Below are 17,375 nucleotides of genomic sequence, written 5' to 3' on the forward strand. Positions count from 1 at the left end.
GAGAAATGGCCTGTTGAAGTAGGCAAGGCGACCTTGCTGCTGAGAACAAAATCACACTTGAAATGAACTGAAGCAGTGATAAAGCATTTCATAACAAAAGGCCTGCCAACACTCTTGTTTGTTGCTGCACACGCACGCAGGCACGCACGCGCACACATACACAACATACACAATAAACTCAGAAATAGGATGACGAGGCATAGAACATGCACCCACAGAGACAGTCAGCTGTTATGTATTACATCGTGACTATATGAATGTGTGCGTGCATGTCGTGATAACTAAATTGGCAAATCTCAAAATTAATTTCTATTTATGCTGTCTGTTGAGTGACAGACAGACCAAGGGTCAACATTATTTTCACCATTTCTAATGTATTAGCACTGTTACTGTTACTTATTGCTATTAGGCATTATTATCCAATGTGCATGAATTCAAGGATACTATAGTCTTTTTTTCCTTTTCTTTTATAGTGGGCTGACTAGGCTCACCGTAATTTGTGGCTTGTCCAACGCAGAACAGATGACTGGTTTTGCAGCTTGAGGAAGAATGGATAAACCCTTCTCATATGAGTCAGCACTCAGCAGTCACCTACCAACACTAGAAAACACAAATAATTAAAATGATTACTATTCATTCATGCTAGGAGTGCCTTATTTCAAGGCAAGCTGTTTTATTTTACAACTTTTAAACGTATACAAACTAAGGTATAATATTGTATCATCGTAGTTATATAAATATTTACATTTTTTAAAACATAATTAAATCATCATATAGCCTACTTGAGGTGAGGTTGTTAGCTGTGTGGTCAGCACTCAGCCAGGAAGTTGAGCTTTGTGTTTCAATTATATAAGTTAAAATAAATTTCAACCAGGTTTGAACCTTCAACCTGGCTTAAGTGTACAGTACAGACACCAGCCATTACTAATAATAAAGTAACCCTATTGTGTTTACTTTGTTTTTATTCCTTTTTACAGGTCAATACAGGCAGACAGGCGATTCAGTCAAAACAGTTAATTTTTCCCTCCCCTGTACCCTGTAGATGCAAGGATAGAGAGTATTATGCACTAATGCACTGTTGCACAAAATGTATATAGATAAATAGGATAGCACACACTATTGACAGAGGTTGTTATGAACTTCAACAAGACATAACATCACTTTAACTTGCGTTAGGTGTAACTTTTAACCCACCAGTGGTCTTAGGACCTTGACGGGGGATTCCAGGTGGTCCCCAGACTCCCAGAGCAATGATGGAGAGTTGGTAAACAAATGAACCCTTATCTTTAACTCTTGAGAGCGTAAAATGAAACGCAAAGACCCGTAATTAGATATATTAGAAGAATAGTTTTTTTTAACGTTCTATCTTTACTCAAGTTGCCTGTTGTTGTTTCTCCTTATGGTACCAATCATCATCAACAACAGCATGGAATTGTGGAAAAAATCTTTTCCAACGACAACAAAATATTAAAAGTTTTTCTTCTGATAGGCTAGTAATAAGACAAGTAGTCTCATGGTGGTCCGTGGCTCAAATGCCGAATAAAGAATGGAACTTATATGAAAAAGGTTGAAAATCACTATTGTTTAACCCGGTTTAACCTGCGTCTACTACGTGCGTATGAGTTTGTCCTACAGAGCGACCCTTACGTTCTGACGTGACGTCATTCTAGAGCGACTAGCAACAATGGTAAGTGAGCAAGCATTTTTCTTTCCCTTATGCATCATATTTTGGAATAAAATTTTAACACGACTTTTGCTCACATGACATCGCGCGTTGTACTCACAACGACGCATTCTGTGTTCTTGGACCGCTTCGGGGGGAATAATGATTGTCCCAGACGCGAATTAACCACAGAATGAAAAAGTGTTTTCGAGCTTGCCGACGTTAGCTCGTTGCTAACAGTAGTCATGATGATGACTGTTCCGTTTGAAAAAACCTCCAATTAATGTTAAATCATTCACATCCCTTTTTTAATTTGATCACATTCATTTATGATCCTAATTGGAAGCTGTTACCCGTGATCTTCGTAATGATGTATGTTATTATGAATCTCAGTTAGCTTGGCAGTTGTTAGCATGACAGCAATCAAAACATAACGGGGCAATTAAATACTGACAATTGTGAATTGTTACTTGATATGTCTAATGATGTCTAATATAATGTGTTTTTCAGGGTCAAAGTCAGAGTGGAGGTCACGGTCCAGGAGGTGGCAAGAAGGATGACAAGGTGAGGAGAATGACACAGCTTCTGCTGGCTAATATTGTCAAAGCCTGTTTTGGTGACCATCTTGCATGGCTTTATGGACTGTTATTGTCGCCTTGTAATCACCATAACTACCATTACAAACTTCGGTGCACAGCATACCTTTGTTAATTAAAGGAGCTGTGTAAGGAAAGTGTCTGGAGGTGAGTGGAGGACACATTGCAATTTAAATGTATTGCACCCAGTAAGACCCAGTGAGGCCGAATCTACAAATGCCTTCTAAATCAATAGTTCTCACACTTTCAAAAGTTGTCAAAAATGGCACGTGCTTTCCCGATTTTTAATGGCTTATTTATAGTTTTTTCTTTAATTTTTCTTTTTTTTCCCGACCCCTATTCTGACCCTTGTCTTCACCCGGACAGGACAAGAAGAAGAAGTATGAACCTCCCATTCCTACCAGAGTTGGCAAGAAGAAGAAGAAGACCAAGGGACCGGACGCTGCCAGCAAGCTCCCATTAGGTATGGAGAGGATGTATGAATTAAACAAACTAATCAGATTGTAGAGCCCAAGTCCTTGTACTTGGGTGCTACTGGACTGGTTGCCGAGGAAGTTCAGACATGTGCTCCTGAAACTGATATCCAAATGTTCACTGAGTTTATATTAGATGATATTATTTATTCTGCTCAAAGTCATATACTCTTGCATACAAATAAACATAAATAAACCGTCGACGCACACAGGATACAGGTCATCAGATCACAGTGTAAAAACTGTTTGCCTCTGCTACTGGCAACGCCTGCGCCTGATTAGGGCCAGGATTAAATACCCTCCCTGTATAACCATGGCAACCTGAACTTGATTGACAAATGACAATGAAATGCTTATGGTGGCTCAAATGGCTCTTACACCGATCAATTGACAATAAAATAATTAGAGATGCACAATATAATCGGTAGTGTAATCGGAATCAGCCATATCTGCTATAAAAAATACCATTATCGGATTGGTCTCAAAATTATCCAGATTATTTTCACAGATATTAATGATGCAATAATAATGTGACCGTCGATGGATAAATTCTACATTTAATTGTATACGCATTTCATTCAGGGAAAAGGGTATATTTATTGATTGATTACTTTATTAACACTTTTGGCCAAGCCCCTATGTGGCCTAGGCTTGTTTCCATTGTGGTTGGAATCGGTCATAATCGTGCACCCCAAAAAATATTAGATAGTTGTAGTCCTGAGTTAACACACAGTTGAAGTGAATTGATAAACTCAAGTGTGTGTGTGTGTGTGTGTGTGTGTGTGTGTGTGTGTGTGTGTGTGTCTCAGTTACACCTCACACTCAGTGCCGTCTGAAGCTGCTGAAGCAGGAACGCATCAAGGACTACCTGTTGATGGAGGAGGAGTTCATCAGGAACCAGGAGCAGATGAAACCCCTGGAGGAGAAGCAGGAGGTCAGAGAGTTATTTAAACTGGTCTCACACACACACACACACACACATACGCACAGGAACCAGGAGCAGATGAAACCCCTAAAGGAGAAGCAGGAGGTCAGACAGTTATTTAAACTGGTCACACACACAGGAACCAGGGGGAGAAGCAGGAGGTCAGAACGTTATTTAAACTGGTCACACACATACATGTGAACCAGGAGCAGATGAAACCCCTGGAGGAGACTGGAGTCAGACTCATGGACTAAAGCAATGTTGTACTACCTTTTTTCACTGACAAAAACTAAAACAAAGCTATATGCAGTTCATTTAGTCAATAAAATGTATTTTGGCGACCAAATTCCAATAATATCATCTGGGTCGCGCATATTTAATAGAGTCTGTCGGCAACCGGAAACCAAAGTATTATTTTGTTAGGCCTTATTGCTGCGATCAGAGATCGATTGTTATTGTTCAGGCGAGACGGCAGGCAATTGCTGCATGTTTCTGTGAGGGTACCTACCCAGGAAGGCTGTTCAGTGTTGCTGATTCAGCCGGCTCAGAATTACACCAATTTTTGCCCCCATTGTCCAATTTCAAAGATTGGTTGCAATTTCACCTGCATTAGAGGGGATAGTCATCCATTATTTTGTGTTCTTCCAGGAGGAGAGATCCAAGGTTGATGACCTGCGGGGAACCCCCATGTCCGTGGGCACTCTGGAGGAGATCATCGACGACAACCACGCCATCGTGTCTACGTCTGTGGGCTCTGAGCACTACGTCAGCATCCTGTCCTTTGTGGATAAAGACCTGCTGGAGCCTGGCTGCTCCGTACTGCTAAACCACAAGGTAACGGGCCGGGCGAACTTCCTTACCGCTGTTCCATTCTGGTCAAACAGTCTGGGTGCTGCTGCTATTGTGCATGTTGGCTCACTGGAAACACTCTCACCGTGACGTGTTGTGAGCTTGTAGATCTGCTACTTCTGTTTTAATCTAGAATCTTTGGGTCTCGTTTATCTCGTTTATGTTCTTAAAATATCCATGATTGCAGACAAGCTTATTTCATTTATTAATTCTTCAAAAAAATATTTTTGATAATGACAGTTGCTGTGATTGTCGCCACCCCGTAGGTACATGCTGTGATCGGGGTGCTGATGGACGATACAGACCCCCTGGTGACGGTGATGAAAGTTGAGAAGGCCCCCCAAGAAACCTACGCCGACATCGGAGGACTGGATGCTCAGATCCAGGAGATCAAGGTACACATGTGCTCTTCATTCCAGCCTGAACATAACGCCCATTGGCTCCGCCCAGCCTAAAATAAACTAATGTATGTTGTCTTTTCTTTTGTGTTGGTAGGAGTCAGTGGAGCTGCCTCTTACACACCCAGAGTATTATGAGGAAATGGGCATAAAGCCCCCAAAGGGTGTCATCCTATATGGTCCACCTGGCACAGGTGAGTGCTATGAATGAATACAGCCCATTTTCACATGTGCACGCACTGATTCCATTCATATGGAAGGTATAGGAAACCCCACACGTGGATGTAGAACACGCCCCACGTTCTGCGCCAAACAAAAGCTGTAACTAACTTTTCTTTTTACACATGCATCCCCTATAATGAGTTTAGAGTGCCCATATGCAACATTTATGTAACTGTAATGTGCACCATGGACCGCAACGATGATGCAAAACATGCCATCCAAGTTTCCTTTCTTTCTCTGTATATCTCTCCTCACGCTCTCTCTCTCTCGCAAAGCAAGTGTGTGTGCCTGTGTGGGGCAGGGAAAACCTGACACTTCCATTTCAAATCATAGCCTTTGACTGGTGATATAACTATAACTGACACAAGGCATTAACAACCAGACATTTTAATGACGGCAATCAGTCTGTTCAGCATGTGGGATCTGATGAGACGGTGAACATTCATCGAGCACTCTTGTTGCATTGAGTGTTTTTTCTGTGTCTGGGTGGCTATGTCACCCAGACACAGAAAAACTCTCTGACCTTTTTGAAAATCCTCTCTTCTCCAGTCAAATTCTGGTCACTCGCTCCACTCATACTCTTGTTTAGGCTATCCTTCTTTAGATTGAGAATGCTGGATCTTGTGTGTACTAATCTCCTCAAAAATAATGTTCTAGGCCAATGCGGTGTACCCTTAACCAGTGTACGTTATCAGGAAATGTGTACTTTCCCGAAAAAAACCTCTGGGGTAACTGATGTGTGTAAGGGACGGAAAAGGAGATTAATTTTATGAATATGTAGTACAGGAATTGTACGTAGTCTAACCTTTTAATTCTCCAGTGCTTCCTGTCAGTATAAACTTGCATTACACTGCATTGGTAAATTCCATCCATTCATGTGGGACCTTTTTTGAAGGGCAATATGCAAGAGGAAAGCAGAACATCCCACAAAACTCTCTACATAAGAGCACTGTTGTGATGCTGTGGGTGTATAGAGATGGGGTCTCAGTTGGATCTGTGCCTGCTATGTGGTACACTCGCAGACAGACATTAACCCTCCGCCCCCCCAACATGCGCACACACATGAGCCACTAGAATGCCCAGAGAGTCCCGATGTGCCGTAGATATACGTACATCTCTTAAAAAGTGGTAAAATGTTTTTGTTTGCTCCCTTTGTTCCAGGTAAGACCCTGCTAGCCAAGGCGGTAGCCAACCAGACATCAGCTACCTTCCTGCGGGTGGTGGGCTCAGAACTGATCCAGAAATACCTCGGAGATGGACCCAAGTTGGTGCGAGAGTTGTTCAGGGTGGCAGAGGAACATGCCCCTTCCATCGTTTTCATTGATGAGATAGATGCCATCGGGACTAAAAGGTACCCGTGTGAGAGAGAGCCTTGTGAACATCAGAGCAAGGTGCTAATGTGTCATGAGGAGATGCCTTTGTGTTTAGGAGTTTGATTTGATGCTTGTCTAAAGGTGACCACACACTGTAGGGGGCCATATTTATGCAGTATGGCCGTTGCTATGATGAACGTCAGTGTGTATAACCGCTGCCAACACGTAGAAATACCGGGATGTTCATTGTTTTTGTTAACGAAAACCTTTACCAGAAGGATTACTGTGTCAAATTACAGGAATTGATCACTGTCTGCTTATTTATGTGCAAACAGTGAAAAATGGCAGGACGATTTCAGCTCATTTGGAGAATTGCAAATCCATAACATCATCTGCCTGGACAAGACCGGGTCCTTTTTTGTTTTCTCAAGGGAAAACATTGCTCCCTCAATACAATAGCAGACATAGGTCATAGTTATTGCATTTGACATTTGATTTAACTAATTACTACTCCCACAGTGGAACCGGGCCGAGGGCGGTAATCGTGACTTTACCTTTTTCATAATTCATGCATTGTGCAAATGTAACGTGTTTCCTGCAAACTCTGCTAACAACAGAGAACATGTCCAGTTCAGGAGTCTAATTCTGGCGTGTCCTCTTTGCCTACTTAAGTTTGGTTGCCCTTCATTTCGAGGGCCACTCTCTGCAGAGGAAAGAAAGAGACTGGGCAGGCAGTTGCCAGGGGCAACTAATAACGGTTTAGAGCACAGAAACAAGCTATGCTTCACATTGGAGAGGCCTAGGTAAGATATGTTCGAGGCCAGGCTGACTTTCTTCTGTCCGTGTGTGTCTGGTGTAGGTACGACTCCAACTCTGGTGGTGAGAGAGAGATCCAGAGGACCATGCTAGAGCTTCTCAATCAGCTGGACGGCTTTGACTCGCGGGGAGACGTCAAGGTCATCATGGCCACAAACCGAATAGAGACCCTGGACCCAGCCCTCATCAGACCAGGTCCCATTTCACTAGCTCCTTTTGATCATTCATATGCTCACTGCTCATGTGTGGACTCATGCACTGACCCCATGCACTGACCCCATGCACTGACCTCTCCTACAGGGAGAATCGACCGTAAGATTGAGTTCCCCCTGCCTGACGAGAAGACCAAAAGGAGGATCTTCCAGATCCACACCAGCCGCATGACAGTAGCTGACGATGTCACCCTTGATGACCTCATCCTGGCTAAAGACGACCTATCAGGGGCAGATATTAAGGTGCGGGATTAAGAGAGGGAGAGCATAATTATGCTTCATGACAGGGTTTTCCAGGGGGTATTCCAAAAAAAAGACTGCTTTAACTTGTAATCATTATTTCCAGCATGGGACTGTCCTGATGAGAAGCAGGTTTCTTAAGGCAGTGTTGGTGTGTCAAGGACCCCACAATTGGTTTTGGCTGTGGACCCCCATCTGAAAATGTTTTGTGCCAGGGGCCCGCAAGGGGAAGATTTGAACACTTTTGCAACGTGGCACAAAGTGGCAGCTGTGAGCTTGAATATCAGATTTCTTTTAAATATCCAGCATATAAATGGATAAAGCCGTTAAAATGATTGTGATGCTGTATTAACACATCTTCCTGGGGACCCCCACAAGGACTCCCCTGGACCCCACTTTGAGTACCACTGTCTTAAGGTATCCCAGTGCTGAGGTCATTTGAGGAGTTGTGTAGGTGTAAGCCAACATTGTGGAACCCCACTTATTTGCCTTACTCTGCCGCCCTCTTGTGGGGGTCTTTCACAATGGCACTTTGAAAATGCCTTTAGCAGCATCATGTGGCACCTGTGTGGCCCACTTAACGTTAAATGGCACTCATATTAGTTGGAATAGAAAAATAATGAGGGTGCTTTAAACAGCTTTCTCTGTGCCAAAAAAAGATCATATGTCAAATAGGTAGCAACCACTTTGTAGTCCATACAAGGCCATTTTCTCTTGGCGTATTCGATTGCCTCTGTTTTACCCAAAGGGATTTAGCAGGGAATGGAGACGTTGGAATGGAAACGTTGGACCAAATTTAAATCGCAACGGAGTGGGAAGTTGAATAACGTCTCGGTCAGGTGGAAACCTCATTATGTCCAAAACTGTTACTTTTCAGCATTCAGATCTACAAGCTTTGCGCCGTGCTTCGAGCTTGCGCATCTGCTACCTTTGATGCTTTTGTGACACTGTAGTATGAACAAGTAGGGCCGTTAATTTATGAAAAACACAAAGTTGGAATAATGTCCATTAGATAGGTTTCTGCCCCGACAGCAATGCTGATGTCTCTCATGGTCTTCCATCTGTTGTCCTCTTTGTCCTCTCGTCTTCTAGGCCATCTGCACAGAGGCAGGCCTGATGGCACTGCGAGAGCGCCGAATGAAGGTCACCAACGAGGACTTCAAGAAGTCAAAAGAGAACGTCCTTTACAAGAAACAGGAGGGCACACCGGAGGGACTGTACCTCTAACCTTTCACCCCCTCACCCCCCCTCCCTTTACGGCACCCGCCCATCGCAGTGTGAAAGAGAGAGAGTAAAGGGGGAGTCGGACGTTGTATTGTCTGTCTTCCTCGGAGAGTTTTTGATATTTGTTTTTTTTGTGCATGTCATGTCTGGCTTATAATTATCCACAATATGAAAATAAAATGTATGGAAAAGACGGCTGGTTCTTTGACTTGGTACATTGTCTTGTTTGAGAGGATGCGCCATGTGTCTGCGGAGGAGGAGGTGAACCCATGGAGGTGAACCCATGGTCATGTCCCCAGGGTACCGTGTTCCCCAGGACATGGCACAGAGTGAGCACTCATCTTGGTTCACGTGATAACCTGTTCTGTCCAACATGGCTTCAAACTCTACATTCGGATGATCCTGTTCCCGCTATTAGATTGTGACATAACTCCAGTTAATTGTGGATAATCGTGAAATACGGTATGCAATTTGCTCCAATCACAATGCTGTCAGCCCTGTGTCCCAGACATGGTTAACTGCGGTACGACTTTGTATGTGAAATGCTTGGTTTCATCTTGTTTTCCACTACTTTCCTTCAGGAACTGAAGTACCTGTTCTCATCGCTAAACATCTGAGATAATGGCTAAGGCCTGAGGGGACAGCCTGTCCTCCCTCATGCTGAAATTAATTCCTCACTCCCTTCTTCCTTTAAAAGAACTTCTCTACCACTAATTGCCAGAATATTCCACACACTTGACAGCACAGATGCACATAATTAAATGTGGGAGAGAGAGAGAGAGAAGGTTACAGGGTGGGAGAAAACTATCCTTGTTGCAGCATCTGCAGATACATTTTCTTTTACATAATGCCAGTGCATTGCTGTAATTGCTTATTTCTACTGTAAGCAGTGATAGACAAAATTTACTAAGTAAAGTAAATGTGTCTAATATATAATTTGTTTTAGGGTACAAAACTTTGTGGAGACGACAGCCTCTACTTGAGTTTTTGTTAAAGTGCATCTTTTCTATTTTAATTTCCCAGTTTTTCAAAGCCACAATCCATAACTAAGGTAGGCCTACAGGTATATTGTAAGATTAAGTGTTGTACATTGACTGCTGACCTGCTCTCAGCAGAAATGTGAAGTGCATGCCGAAACTAATAAAGATGGTGGCACATCGCCATCTAGTGTCAATGTCAATCAGACATTGTGGTCTTCTTGCCAGAATCTAACACTGCAGCAGTGTTGCATTGACATTTGACACATACGATATGGACAGTCCATATATGTGTGTAAGCAAATCAGCTGTTTTGTGTCTGAGCAAATGATAAGAGCGCCCCTCACTTCACACAGGGGTGTTTTTTTTTATTGTTGGTCTGACATCAGAGTGGGCCTCGTATGTCTTCATGAAGTCTGTAGGCCTACAGTGCAAACACGTGGTAAATTCAGTCTATTCCTCAATGACACGGCTGTTAATGGAATTGAAATGGGCTTCAAGGCATGGGCTTCCTCCCATGCCTCTGGGATAGAAAGCCCTATCTGCCCACTAAAGTGGAAAACAAACTTGTCAACATGCTGACCTCATGTCAGTGAGTTTTCCCTCTGAACTGATATTAAAACATCTGCCTTGGCATCCAAGGCTTTTCAGAGGCAAAAAGGAAGGCTGGCTATTAATTATTTCTGGGGTTCATGAAATGAAACCTAAACCTTGAAAGAAGCCTGAGTCTTTCTCTCTCTCTCTCTCTCTCTCTCTCTCTCTCTCTCTCTCTCTCTCTCTCTCCGCTCGGATGAACCCAGAATTTGACAGAAAGTGGTTCAGAGACCACAAGGGAAACCCTACTATCAGATGACAGCAGGGCAGAAGCGGGTAGACAACCAACATACGCATCATTAATGGACTACAATATGACATGTACTCATAACAAAAGTAATGTTGATTTGATTCATCTTTAAATGGAGCCAGCACCAGGAATTCAGCCAAATTGATAAATATTTGGCTGGGGACTCCAATGTGAAAATGTTTTGTGCCAGGGACCCCCAGAAGAGACAATTTGTGTAAAATAAAATCCAATATAAAATAGCAGATGTACAAGCTCACATCTGCTTGTAGATTTTTTGAATTGCCAACGTATTATGAATAAAGTGGTTCAAATGATTGTGATGCTGTATTAAAACGTTTTGTTGGGGACCCCCTGGAACCCCCCCCCCCCCCCCAACCAGCACCAGCACATCGGGAGCAATTTGGTGTTCAGTGTCTTGCCCAAGGACACTTCGACATGTAGATAGGACCGCCGACCCATGGATCATTGGACGACCTGCTCTACCTCCTGAGCCACAGTCGCTAGGGGCCAGGGGCCTTCTCGGCTTGAATGGTCGAACACTTAGCCCCTCTTCACTAACTCTCTCTCTCTTCCTCTTTCTTCCTCTCTCTCTTCCTCTTCCTCTCTCTGTTCCTCTTCCTCTCTCTTCCTCTTTCTTTCTCTCTCTCTTCCTCTTCCTCTCTCTTTCTTTCTCTCTCTCTCTCTCTCTTCCTCTCACTCTCTACCCTTATTAAATCAGTCATGCATCTCAGCCACAGTTCGCACATCGCAGCACATTCAGCAAATAATAAAAAAAAGACTACACTTTTAAATCAAGCGTGTGGCATGTTGAACCAAAGATGCTGGGAGGATGTGAAGCGGAGTGTGTGTGTGTGTGTGTGTGTGTGTGTGTGTGTGTGTGTGTGTGTGTGTGTGTGTGTGTGTGTGTGTGTGTGTGTGTGTGTGTGCGTGTGTGTGTGTGTGTGTGTGTGTGTGTGTGTGTGTGTGTGTGTGTGTGTGTGTAGGCCTACGCATGCGTGTGTGTATTTGCCCTGTCAGCTCAAGGCAGATCTTGGTTGGGTATTTGTAAACCTCCCCCGCAAGTGCAGAGTTACTGATGGGGGGTGATATTAAGGCTGTGGTGACCGCATGCTTTTGGCATTCTCTGAAATGTCACATTCACATTACTATTCAATCATGGTGATGTGGACAGATTTGCTTCACTGGATTGTTTTCCGCTTAAGAGAGTAAAGTGCAGCATTACCTTCCAGATTATAAATCATGTAAGATATGTGAAGCCATTTGTGGGGTTTTTTCAACATAAAAAATGAAACAAAACGTAATGAAATCCTATTTTTGAAACTAAACGTCCCTATTTTTTCCTCCAGGAAATCAGCACTTAATATTGACTTGCAACTCTGTGACTATTTCAGGGTATACGTGACAATGACGGCATTTGGCATTAGAACCAAAGGACACCATAAAAGGCATAGCTCTACTTATAAGTTATAAGTTGCCTTATATAACGGTTAAACCTTTTAATTGTTTTTAAGTATTAAAGTAAGCCTTGCCGAGCCACGAGGCTCCTGCCCATATACAGTATGATACACAAGTACACCCCCCTGGACATGGTACTGGTATGTCACAGGGACTTACCCCAATCCAGGCCTTGATACTGAGTGCCAAGCAGGGATCGAGGCTCCAGACTTTTGGTATGTCTTTGGTATGACCCGGCCGGGATCGAATCTCAACCTCCGAGTCTCAGGGCGAACACTCTAACCACATAGGGCCACCAAACTAGTTAATTGTTTATAAGGGGAAATCAGCTACTGGAATATAAGTATAGGATATCCTATCAACTGATGAAAATCATGAAAGAAAAAGAATGTGATTGGTTCTTACATTTTAACAGACTTTCTTTTCCTTCTAGAATATGCTTTAGTTTAGACAAGAGCATGTTTACAGTCCCGTCCAGTAGTGCCTCATTTGCACTCTACTATGGAATATAGGCTAATTGACCATGCAAGCGACAGCCTCTTAACCTAATCAATTCAGTATAAGGCTATTATATAAATCGTTAGCTGCTTATACTTGTCTGGAAAATAATATGTGCAGGAAGAATGCACAAGTGCTGCTCTCCCTTCCTTTAATAGCCTAACTACAAGAACTTTTTTTTTTCTTTCTTTTTTGTGTCGCAATGCAAAACTTGTAGATCTGCATTATGTAGGTAGGATTAAAGTGGTTGATGCTAAAGCTTACCAACCAATAATTCTGGACACAGACAGAACCTCAGCTGCAGCTCAGAGATGACAGCTCATTACTGATGTAAAGCCTTGCTACATGCAATACTTGCAGCCATTATCCCCTATATGGCAGTTGCAAGGAGTTGCATTGGTGTGGCTGTTTTATTGCAAGGATTTCACCTAACTCTTTGGAATTCTTTGGAACACAGATGGAGGTAATCGAGGTAAGATGAACCACTTTTCCCTTGTCCTGGAAGCAAGGCAAAATGAGATGGCAGTCAAATCTAATGATCTGCCCATATTTCAGGATGTCTTCTATCAATTGAAATGATGAGTGATGATGAGATCTGATGATGAGAAATGATGAGATCTATGACAAAGGGCCATGAAAATATGACCTCTTTTTTTTTTTAAGTGGTCATGTAGCTCAATTTGCCCCAGGTAAGAGGTAAGTTGATTCAAGTCGAGGGGGAAGTCGAACCACATGATATTTTAATGTTAAAACTTAAAAGCTTAAACTTGAACAGATAATGTATCCATCCACTTATCAATAATAATATAATAACAGTTTTCCCTTTTGCAAATAGTCTTATTTATTTATTTGTTTATTTATTATTTAAACAATATTAAGACAATTAAATAAAGTTTGTTATTCAGAACCTTATATTTGAAATATTGTTAATACAATATTGCAAACTTCTCTTAAATGAGTATATGTACATGCAAATGAATAATTATTATTAATAATTAATAATTTGAGTAGCAACTTAATAGTAGTAACTTAATAAAATAAATATGAATAGTGATTCCCATTGACTCAATTTACATTGAGACATTGGCTCATCTTACCCATAGCCACGATTTTAGAAAACAATGTCTAGAATAATCTACTTCAGACAATTGAATTGCTAAATGATTCACATGGTTCTATCCATTGGCAAATCATCAGCGTATGTATGATATTACATTTTAGACCTAGGTACATTTTGCTTTGTATAACTACTGCTGAAAAGAAGGCTGCCGAGTGCCGACCGTGTAATTCTAAACACTGTCCAAAGTGTCCATTGGGTGGTGCTGTTGTTAGACACATTGCACCCTTCATCCACCAGGTTTTGGGACTGGTGTACACAAGTGGTAAAACATAACTGCTTAATAATACGACCATAACACTAAAGGCTAAAGCGCCTGCTTTAACACTATTTGTGCTGTCTTGGTAAACATTTGGTTTTACTACTGGGTTTTCCTGCTACCTCATGCTTGTTTCAGTTAACCGTCCTCAATAGAATCTAATTTCCTTTGAAATGACAGTTATGTGTAGATTAAATACAAAAGTCTATTAACTGGCTTCATTCTTAAAATGCAGGTAGGTCTGTCTAGGTCTAGGAGAATATCAGCCTAGGTTGCGTATCATCCAATAGCAAGTCTCGCATTTCCCTTCGAACCTATCAAGCAATGCCCAGCACTAATAATAAAAAGAAAAAAGAAAAAGCCATCGGATTATCCGCTTAAAATTGCATCTATTCGATCATTAACAAGATTATGGAAAAATTATAGGAGAAAGATGCTTTGGCTTTTAATCTTCTTATATTTATATTTATTATATTTCCATCAAGTGCCACTGCCTGGTGCAATGCAGGTCCCACGTAGCCAATAATTGCTGCCAATACATGGAGTATAATATTGCGGGTCTGCAGCAGCCAATCAGAAACCCCGTCACATAACAGCGCAGCAAATTCTCCAGTGTCAAGCCAAGCAGCGTCTTACACTAAAAGTGTCCTTCCGCTGTTAACTAGTACCCCCGGGTTTGGCCAACCCAGAGCCATAGAGTAAGACATTGCGACAACTCCGTTCACTTCATGGGGCCAGTCCAATGGCGGCTCTTCTACATAGACTTATGCACTGGACTCAGGCAACAGCCTAGGCTTTAATGATCTTATTTTTAAATCCCTTTATTTTTTAGTAATATTACAACTGTACAGATACTGTAGTTGTCACTGCACAATACTTTAAAACAGTTGTCATGTTGCACAAATGCCTAAAATTGGTGATATTTGCGCCGCCCTCGTTGAAAACAATGTATTTCCAACTCCAGCTTGTCACTCTCCAAGGCTGCATGAACAGCTCGAGCGCTCAGTTTTCTGCCCCCTCAATGTCGTAACTTTGTCTTACGCTATGGCTCTGGGCCAACTCAACTCATTTTGGCGCCACCAACCGGTCGAATGGGTGAATGTACAATATGGTATGAAAGCTTTCGTGCTGTGCATGCCAATGCCATGCATGATTGATGATCAACATGAATGATGCATGCATCATATTACTAATGTATCCTACACAATGTGGAAATTCATTCCTTGGACGAAAGTGAAGTTAGTTGGCCTCCAAATAATCTGCTCCCATTTTAAAGGTACAGTCCTCCTATGTCCTTGCCCGTTTGTGTGAACACACACATGCTGATTTGATTGGCTGATCACCCCATAGCGATGATTTGATTGGCTGAACAAAGTACAGAAGGTGAAGGTGCCAAAAGTGATGGCCAGAATGACATTTGTGATGATTTGATTGGCTGAGCATGGAATGTGATGTAAGATGATAAGAGCGCCCACTCACTTCACACAAGTGTGATTCCCCCCCCCCCTACTTAGCGATAATAGGCTATTATAAGTTTACTATGCTTTGAATTTTAGTGTCCCTTATTTATTTACCATAGCTTCATGCATTGTTTCTGAATATTATTTTTGAGGAGCACCAGCCCCTCCTATGTCCAGCTTTGAGTGTTTGTATAAACACAAACATTGTGTAAACACAAACGTTGTTTAAACACAAACATTGAAGACAAAAGTGTGTAAACACAAAGAACATTGTAGATACAAGTATGTCAAGCAAATTGTGATTGGCCCGAATGAGATGATTCATGATGATGTATAGAGGATACACTTCGCAAAGGTGTAATTTTTATTTAACAATTGTTTATGTCAGGGTGAGGGTCAGAGGTGGGAGAGGCAAAGAAGTCATAGCTTGCATTATTTAACAGTATAAATTGTGATCGTACACACATTTAAAAAAGTTAGGGAATCAGTTGAGAGTGTGCATATAGGCCTATATATAGGGCTACTGCTTGAGAATACATCTGCATACAGTAAACTTCACTAGCTACAGTACTACTACTTCAGCAACTGAGTACAGTACAGTGTAACATCCCCATACCAAGCAGCCTGGCTTCAAGGGCTTGAGCTAAATAATAATACTGAAGCCTGCAATGCTCTTGCAGGCTTGGGAACCGAAAATAACCACCATAAAACATACTGATCTGCTTCACAAAATCAGACCCATGGTCCAATCTATGGAAGCACAATAACCTACTTCGGCAAATGAAAATTACGCATAGATAGATAGATTCTACTGGCACATTTGGCTGAACACTCCCAGTCACAACGTAGTATAAGCAAGTAAGCAAGCTGTTGCAGGCAGTCATGGGGCACTATTTGCACCGTCATGGTAATAAATAATATTAACAATCTGCACCCTAGTCTGCACCCTAAGACAAGACAGTGCCAAGGTGCACAAAGCGGGCCCCTGCACGGTCACTCAGCTTGTCAGCTTTATTACAGCCATGTCTGATGATTCTGTGTGCGCAATTTTGCACTGCAGGCATTTCAGAAGAACACGTCCACCCCACCACCATGGTGTTTGGCACGTCTCTGGCAGGCAGTGGCAGCAGCAAGCAAGCAGCTGCCCAACCGTTCCAAGCCAAGCTTTAATTTATTATACTCCATTGCGGGGAGGGAGGGAGGGAGGGACGGGGTGTCGCTGCTGCCAAATTCCAAAATGTTAAAGGACATAAGTATCTGTAAAGTATTATAACATTATTATAACATTGTTAAGTTTTGTTGGGTTTTGTTTTTTGTATTTTGTATTTCGGCTACATTGAAAATGAGGGCTTGCCCCTCAATTGTACTCCGCGTTTAAATAAAGGTTATGATGATGATGATGATGTTTGCCATTTAAGGTCTAATATTTCTTCATTTGCTACAAGTTGCTACAAGACCTGTAGGCCTGCATCCGGTAATTTTGGGGAATTGGGCCATAAACAAGAAGTTGAAGGATAAAATTAAGTCTGATAATGATATACTGTGTAATGTTCACATCATGTGTACATAGCATTACTTTACTTGTCCATTTTTCAAATAGGCCTACATTTTGGACAAAATAGGCAATTTTACATCGAGGTGCCCAGATGTCCTCGTATCAATACGGCAATGTGGAAATACTTAATTACAAGTAAAAGCCTGATAATCAACATTTACTTGAGTAAAAGTACACTACTAAAGTATTGGTATCAAAATGTACTTAAAGTAACAAAAGTAGAAAAGCACTCATTATGCTGAATTAAAGTTTTCAAATGTCTGAAAATATTATGAAAAT

General features: G+C 42.0%; 1 protein-coding gene across 1 annotated transcript; it reads left to right on the top strand.

Annotated features, from left to right (window-relative positions):
- The first annotated feature begins 1,660 nt into the window (after window positions 1–1,660).
- LOC308334772 (26S proteasome regulatory subunit 4) lies at window positions 1,661–9,124 on the top strand. Its single transcript, XM_080791588.1, has 11 exons — window positions 1,661–1,687; window positions 2,174–2,227; window positions 2,626–2,722; window positions 3,542–3,666; window positions 4,306–4,491; window positions 4,773–4,901; window positions 5,002–5,098; window positions 6,288–6,477; window positions 7,299–7,450; window positions 7,556–7,710; window positions 8,800–9,124. Exons 1-11 carry the CDS (start codon window positions 1,685–1,687, stop codon window positions 8,932–8,934), a joined length of 1,323 nt encoding a protein of 440 aa, XP_080647714.1. The 5' UTR covers window positions 1,661–1,684; the 3' UTR covers window positions 8,935–9,124.
- The last annotated feature ends 8,251 nt before the right edge of the window (window positions 9,125–17,375 follow it).

Source organism: Protomyctophum bolini (assembly GCF_963924005.1).
Source record: "Protomyctophum bolini genome assembly, chromosome: 19".
In the NCBI taxonomy this organism is placed as follows: domain Eukaryota; kingdom Metazoa; phylum Chordata; class Actinopteri; order Myctophiformes; family Myctophidae; genus Protomyctophum; species Protomyctophum bolini.